The 8,409-nt window shown below is 27.2% G+C and overlaps 1 protein-coding gene across 2 annotated transcripts; it reads left to right on the plus strand.

Annotated features, from left to right (window-relative positions):
• The first annotated feature begins 1,840 nt into the window (after positions 1-1,840).
• On the plus strand, positions 1,841-7,906 carry LOC145037073 (salicylic acid-binding protein 2-like). 2 transcript variants are annotated; one of them, XM_078985640.1, is made up of 3 exons: positions 1,855-2,313; positions 7,311-7,448; positions 7,522-7,906. In XM_078985640.1, the coding sequence occupies exons 1-3, from the start codon at positions 1,927-1,929 to the stop codon at positions 7,801-7,803; spliced, it is 807 nt and encodes a 268-aa protein (XP_078841766.1). In that variant the 5' UTR covers positions 1,855-1,926; the 3' UTR covers positions 7,804-7,906. The 2 variants fall into 2 exon arrangements, with proteins under 2 accessions (XP_078841767.1, XP_078841766.1); XM_078985641.1 differs by lacking the exon at positions 7,311-7,448 and having other exon boundaries at positions 1,841-2,313.
• Positions 7,907-8,409: the final 503 nt, after the last annotated feature.

Genomic DNA, 8,409 nt, shown 5'->3' on the forward strand with positions numbered 1-8,409 from the left:
TTACAACCCAACTCAACTCATACCAATACAATTCAACTTTTCTATTAAAAAACTAATTTGTTTTTTTTTTCCATCTACACTAGTCAAGCTACTAAAAACTATGCATTTAATGATATAAGTTTTGTGTCATAAAAAGGTATAGATGACATGTAAATACGTGTCATCAAAAGTCTCAATCATAAAGGAAGAGGACACACATTTATGTGTCATAAATTTACAACACGCATTTCGAAGTGCATTTAAGACATTTATTTACGACATATAATTTGCGTGTCATAATTTTAAGTGTTTTAAAAAATTATAAATTTATTAATTTTCAAATTAGATGAAAATTAATGTCTTATAATAAAAAATAAAATACATATATAACAAAATAATCTATTTCATACAATAAATATACTAATATTCAAAATAAATCACATTCAATAATTTTATTATACAAAAGAATATAATGAATAACTAATGGAACAATTGCAGGTAAAGAATATAAGGAATTTCAATTTACACAATTACCCCTTGCTACATAAAAAAACTAATTAACTTAGGAAACAAATTACGGAGAAGCTCCTGCATATAACATGATAAGTCACTACGTGCTCAAGAATAAGGAATTTGTTGTTATTTATCTTTTTTATCCGTTGACAAATTACCCTAGTTGATTCTATCAATATTTCATCTGGGCTTACTTGAAATAACCGTAGAATTGTAAATTATCAGTATTATTTTCTTTGTATAAATGAAATAAATTTTCTTTGTGTAAATAGAAATAAATGAACGCAATGAGGTTTACATACATTAGGAAAGGCATTTGATAAATCTATTAAGAAGATGAGTGGTAGTATTTATAGGAAAATATTGAAGGAAGAAAAAGAAAGTAAAAGTGGTTGTTAGGTGGTCAAACAACATTTACGGGAAAAAAATTAATTGTGATTGGTTGTTTGAAATCGTTGTCCGGCGCATGAAGGGCTACAACCATGACCCATCACGACCCACCAGGATGGTGTGCACGGTCGTGGTTCGTGACTATCTAGACCACAACCTTGTTCGTAGCCACTATACCTGGTCTAAACAACTTTCACAATAAAACCAAATTTATTCCACAAATTCTTGTAAAACTTTTATTCTAGGTAATCACTGATGTGTAAGATTATTTTTATTCACAATCAAAACCAATCAAACTCTCTATTAAAAAAACTAATTTATCTCTCTTCTACTTATACAATCCAACTAAATCCCAACATTAACCCTATTAACAACCCTTCTTTTACGAAAGAAATATAATTTATAACTATTTTTATTCAATAAATTATCTATATCAATATCAGTTTCTATTTATAAAGCAAAAAAATATAAATTTGATATATTTTATTGATTTTATTTACAATCAAATAAACTTTTATTTTATTGTTTATTATATCCCGTTGAAAAAACAAAATAAAAGAATCAATAATATATAATTTCATGTAGACGAGACTAACCTTAATTTTGGTGGGTGTAGCACCACTAGTTGGATAAATGGGTTGTTTATTTTATTATATTATTTTTCTTTTAGTTGTTCTTAACGACCAACACATTTTCAGTTGCCAGTTGCCAATGACAATAGTCAAAGGAAAGAAGTCATAGATTTTTTGAGACGATATTTTTATTGAGCGTGGAACAATTGATATCTTTGTTAACTTTTCATAAAAAAGTATTAATATAATATTTTTAAAAACATGATATATTTAATATAATTATGTGATTTATTTCTTAAAGAACCCGAGGTTCGATATAATGCATATCATGCCTCGCACAATGATACATTGATTTTTATTTTGGTTTTTTATGTTTTTTTTTGTGAGTGAGCCCCCATCTACCGATTTGACATATTGTTATGGACAATTTTGTCCTCCGGATCTTCCTTTAAATAATCACACAAACAGCTGGATGGAGAGTAAAATGGCAGCCACCGGAGATGACCAGAAGCATTTTGTTTTGGTACATGGTGCATGCCATGGAGCATGGTGTTGGTTCAAACTCAAGCCTCTTCTTGAGGCTGCCGGCCACCGCGTCTCCGCCTTTGATCTCTCAGCCTCCGGCACAAACACCAAAGTAATACAAGACGTGGCTACACTTGCTGATTACAGTATTCCGTTGCTGGAATTCATGGCCACCATTCCGCCGGAGAAGAAGGTGGTGCTCGTTGGCCATAGCCTTGGTGGTATGAACTTAGCTCTGGCCATGGAGAAGTTCCCGGAAAAAATCTCTATCGCCATCTTCCTCACTGCTTTCATGCCGGATACAGTACATAGGCCTTCCTATGTTTTCGACCAGGTAAAAAAAATAAAAAAATTAATTGTTTTAAAATATATAAATTATCTTTTTTTAATTGAGAATTTAATCTAATTTTATTTGTTTAATTCTACCTCTTCTTCTTATTATTATTAACATCAACCTTTTATTTTATTTTTCTCTGTATCAAGTTGTATCAGTGCATTAATACTGATATATGTCGATATTTATCAACAAATTTTAATTAAAAATATTATATTTCCATAATTTAAAAAGTATATATCGTACGCGACACCATATAAGGAAACAAGTGACCTAGAAGGAAACAAGTGACCTAGAAATGAATTGTTCAAGCATTTGATTGACGCAATATTTTGTCGATTTAATAATTAGGGAAAATGATTCTTGAGGGTAATTAATTTTTGCGTTTGTACTCATTTGGTTTATTTCCTTTTTTTTATTTAATATACCATTGAACTTGTTGTTTGTGTTCACCATAACTCTTTTGATCGGCTTTTGACTTGTGATAGTCGGTCAAATGGTTATAGTGAACACAAACAACAAGTTCGATTGTATATTGAGTACAAAAAAAATGGACAAAATGAGAACAAATACAACAGTTGGTTACCCTCCTAATTCATTTTCCTTTACTCATTTACAGCAAATCTCACGTCATCTCCTACTGATATTAATGATTTTATAAGATTCATTATTGTTTCTCTTCAAAACATAACTCACGAAAGGATATTATTTATACATGTACAACTTTGTAATGCACTTGAATATTTATTAGAGGAATCTTGACTAAGCAGATGCATTTTATGACTATATTTACATTTCCAATCAAATGATTTATCATATCATGGATTCTAGACAAGTCTACAAACGAGTGGAATCACAAGTGCTGTGATTTTTTTGTTTATTTAACTTTAAGATCGAAGTCATTGATAAGATACAACATCAATATGTATAATATCACAGGTCAAAAGTCGGTTAAAAGGGATATGGTGAACACAAATAACAAGTTCGATGGTATATTAAATAAAAAAAAAATAAAAAAAAAAAATAACCAAATAAGTACAAACGCAAAAGTTAATTATCCTCAAGAGTCATTTTCCCTAATAATTAATCAAATACTTTTAATATGACGTCATAATGTTAACGTTTTGGTGTAAATATTAATTACTTTGGTCTTTGAAATTTATACGTTTTCTTTATTGATGTTTTGATATATATGGCTGCATACCAAGTAGTATGATTATTTGGTTTAGCCGTCATATTCTTTTTTATAAAAAATTACTTCAAAGTATAAAAAAAGCTCTAAAATTTTAGAGAAAAAAAAACATTTAACTTTGTTCAGTCAAAAAATGCTAGCAAACTCATTATAGTGAACAAAAACAACAAGTAATTTTTGCTAGCATTTTTTGACTGAACAAAGTCAAAAAAAACAATTACTTCAAATGAACCTAACACTATATATATATATATATATATATATATATATATATATATATATATATATATATATATATATATATATATATATATATAGGGTTAGGTTCATTTGAGACCACCTATATTTTGTGAGACCATGAGACGTATTTTTTAATTTTTAAAATTTTTTTTTAGTTAATTCATGTTCCGAAAATAATATTTAAAAAAAGAATTTTTTGATTTTTCTATTTATTTTGCATTTTAAAATTATTTTTAGAATATGTACAATGTAATATTTTATTTAGAATATTTCACGTATTTTTAAAAAAAAATAGATTTTTTTATTTATTTTTTATTTTTTTTAGTTAATTCAAGTTCCGAAAATAATATATAAAAAAAGATTTTTTAGATTTTTCCATTTATTTTGCATTTTAAAATTATTTTTCAGAATATGTCAGTGTAATATTCTATTTAGAATATTTCACATATTTTTCAAAAATAAAACGGAATTTTTTTTTATTTTTTTATATATATTTTTATATTTTTTTTAGTTAATTCAATTTCCGAAAATAATATTTAAAAAAAGAAATTTTGGATTTTTCCATTTATTTTGCATTTTAAAATTATTTTAAGATTTGGTCTCACGGTCTCACAAAATTATAATGATCTCAAATGAACCTGATATATATATATATATATATATATATATATATATATATATATATATATATATATATATATATATATATATATATATAGGTTCAAGTTTATTTGAGATCATTCTAATTTTGTGAGACCATGAGACCAAATCTAAAAATAATTTTAAAATGCAAAATAAATGGAAAAATCCAAAAAAAAATTTAAAATATTATTTTCGGAACTTGAATTAACTAAAAAAAAATAAAAAAAAATTCTGTTTTTTTTTTTTTTTAAATAAGTGAAATATTCTAATAGAATATTACACTGATATATTCTAAAAAATATTTTTAAAATGCAGAATAAATGGAAAAATCTAAAAATTCTTTTTTTAAATATTATTTTCAAAACTTGAATTAACTAAAAAAAATTTAAAAAATAAAAATAAATTCCATTTTTTTTTTGTAAAATACGTGAAATATTCTAATAGAATATTACACTGACATATTCTAAAAAATAATTTTAAAATGCAAAATAAATGGAAAAATCCAAAAAAAAAAATTAAATATTATTTCCGGAACTTGAATTAACTAAAAAAATAAAAAAATGCGTTTCACGGTCTCACAAAATTAGGCCGTCTCATATGAACCTAACCCTATATATATATATATATATATATATATATATATATATATATATATATATATATATATATATATATATATATATATATATATATATATATATATCGGTTAAAGTTATCAATTTATTTCAGGTCATTTTCCCACACAAAATTTGCCTAACTCAGTTATAACCCATAATGATTATGATAATGTGTTTTTTGAACAACATAATACTTTAATGGTTTATAAATATTGCAGGGTTTTATTTTGTGCTAAACAAAGCTAAACAATGTCTTTTGTATAAGTTTGAAACATAATTTGTTACGGTCAAAAGTAAGATCCAGTGATCCACATAAACATAAATAACATGTTATCATGTTAATTCCAAAAAAAATTAATTTTAACTTTTGTATCTGACATGTGGTTAACTTCTTTCGTACGTCATATTTTCAAGGAAACTATAAATAGTTATCAATAGAAAGCAATAATTCAGGCATGACTAATATATTACACGTTTAACCTTTTCAAATCGTGTATGAACAGTAAAATCTAGGGAATAAGACTAATTAAGGTAATTAACTTTTCGGTTTGTTCACATGTAGGTAACTATTTTTTTTGTATACATCTAGGTAACAAACTTTTTGAAACTGTTCACATATGACCATTATGACCTGCTGTAGCAGGTTACCTCTGGTTACAGTAGATCATAATGGTTACATGTGAACACTTTCAACAAGTCCGTTACTTAGATGTGTACAAAAGAAAAATAGTTACCCAAATATGAACAAACCAAAAGTAAGAGTAAATTACACGAATGGTCCCTGTGGTTTGGGGGAATTTATGCGTTTGGTCCCTAACTTATGTTTTTTAATTCGGATGGTCCCTACTGTTTTGTTTTGTTTCGTTTGGTCCATATCTTACCAAAAAAAACTAGTGTGTCCTTATTGATTTAATTTTTTTAAATTAATTTTCTTATTTATGTATGTTTTATATGTTTAAAAAAACTAATAGACCTCACATATATGTATCTCCTCACCATCCTATCTTTCATTATCCTAAACTTTTATTTCTTTTCCATATTTAATGACAATGAAGTCTTCACCATCTATTCTTTTTCGGCCCTTCAACTTCAGCGAACCAACACCACAACCCAATAAAGTGAAGAGACTGTGGGTTATGGTGTTTGTTCGCCAGAGTTGAAGGATAAAAAAAAATGGTGAAGACTTCCATGTCACTAAAGATTGAAAGAAAATAGAGGTTGAAGAGGATGTGAGATGGGATGGTGACCGGTGGGACCCAAATTAAATTTCTCAAATGTGGTTTCAGATTTACGATGAGGAGATACAGATATGTGGGGTCTATTAATTTTTTTAAACATATAAAAAAAACATAAATAAGAAAATTAATTAATAAGGGCATAATAGTCTTTTTAAGTAAGACAGAGACTAAGCGCGCAACAAAAATAAACAGTAGAAACCATCCGAGTTAAAAAGAATAAGTTAGGTATCAAATGTACAAATTCCCCTATACCATAGGGACCATTCATGTAATTTACTATTACTTTTGGTTTTGTTCATATTTAGGTAACTATTTTTTTTGTACACATCTAGGTAACGAACTTGATGAAACTGTTCACATATAACCATTATGACCTACTGTAGTTGGATGTAACCTGCTACAGCAGGTCATAATGGTCATATGTAAACAGTTCCAAAAAGTTTGTTACCTAGATGTGTACAAAAAAAAGATAGTTACCTATATGTGAAAAACTCGAAAAGTTAATTACCTTACCAAGTCCTATTCCCTAAAATCTACTAAAGTAGTGGTGGTGGATTCGTGGGGCCTAAAAACTATATCAACAAGACTTCAAAGTTCAAATTAATTGCTTCAAATTAATTGCTGGATTGATTTCAAACAATCAACATTGTCGATACCATTAGGGAATTAAATCCTGACCATAAATTTCAATAATTTGTATTAAATGTGGTAATTCATTAATATTTTAAGTTGTAATATCATAAGCCAATATTTGTAAATTATTCTAAAACAATTCTATCCTTATAATAACGACGTTGAGAAGAAAATTTTAAGATCATATGACCAAATGTAAGAAATTACAAAAAAGAAAATATGCATATGGCTTTGAGCACATGTATCCCTAAATGATTAAAATCACCTGATATAAAAAATTTAAATAGTAAATAACATTACATAGAAATGAAATGCGCATTAACAAATATATATACTTCGATCATTTATCGTTTAAGTTGTATTTACAATTATAATTTCTATTAGTTTTTCATTAATTATATCTTAAAATTTATTTTAGTTATTAAATATGCACAGTATAACAAAAGCACCCCACGAGAAGCTTGGTTAGACACACAATTCTTGCCCTACAATAATGTAAATGAGTCTGAAACATCGATGTTTTTTGGTCCTGAGTTTCTATCATTGAAACTCTATCAACATTGCTCCGATGAGGTAATAATCGTCATCATTCTCAAAAATAACTATTATAATTGGATTAATGATAAAACTATATTCTTACTTATAGGATCTTGAATTAGGAAAAATATTGATAAGGCCCGGATCTTTATTTCTAAAAGACCTAGCCGCAACAGAGCAATTTACAAAAGGAAAATATGGCTCAGTAAAACGAGCATATGTCATTTGTGATGAAGATAAAGCAATCAAAGAAGAGTTCCAACGTTGGATGATTGAAATCAATCCAGTGGTTGAGGTGAAAAAGTTAAATTGTGTGGATCATATGCCGATGCTGTGCGACCCGAAGCAACTTAGTGTTTGCCTCCTCGACATAGCACATGAATATGCATAGTCATGTTGTTCATATTTAAATAATTTCCTGAAAATAAAATGTGTATGTGATTTTGATTGAAAATAACGTTCAATGATAATGTATAGTTGATTATGTGTGGAAATGCTAAGTTGAAATTACTTTCGGTATGATTTCACTATTTTGAAGCACTTGAAAATGATAGGTCATTAAACAACCCTCATACAATTTAAACGATCAAATAACTTTCATTTAATTATACGATGTGACTTTTACGGATAAGGGAAAACACATCTCACCACTCCACAAGTGTTATTAACCACCCCCAACCCAACCCCCCCCCCCCCCCCCCCCCCCCCCCCCCCCCCCTTCCTGAAAGTAACTAAATTGTATAGAATTACCAAAGCTAAATATATATATATATATATATATATATATATATATATATATATATATATATATATATATATATATATATATATATATATATATATATATATATATTTATTTGAGACAATGTTAATTTTATGAGATATAGATATGCAATTATAGCGACTCATCTTAAAGTTCAAAACAAATAAAAGAAAATTATAAAATAAAAAAGTGAAAAACCGTAAGCCAAAGTTTAGTGAGTTCCCTCCAAAATAC

Source organism: Lactuca saligna, chromosome 3 (genome assembly GCF_052625555.1).
Source record: "Lactuca saligna cultivar CGN05327 chromosome 3, ASM5262555v1, whole genome shotgun sequence".
NCBI lineage: Eukaryota > Viridiplantae > Streptophyta > Magnoliopsida > Asterales > Asteraceae > Lactuca > Lactuca saligna.

Coding starts and splice junctions, on each gene's coding strand:
- LOC145037073 (XM_078985640.1), top strand. CDS start 1,927: ATGGAGAGTAAAATGGCAGCCACCGGAGATGACCAGAAGCATTTTGTT. Junction 2,314..7,310: donor CTTCCTATGTTTTCGACCAG/GTAAAAAAAATA, acceptor AAATATGCACAG/TATAACAAAAGCACCCCACG. Junction 7,449..7,521: donor ATCAACATTGCTCCGATGAG/GTAATAATCGTC, acceptor TCTTACTTATAG/GATCTTGAATTAGGAAAAAT.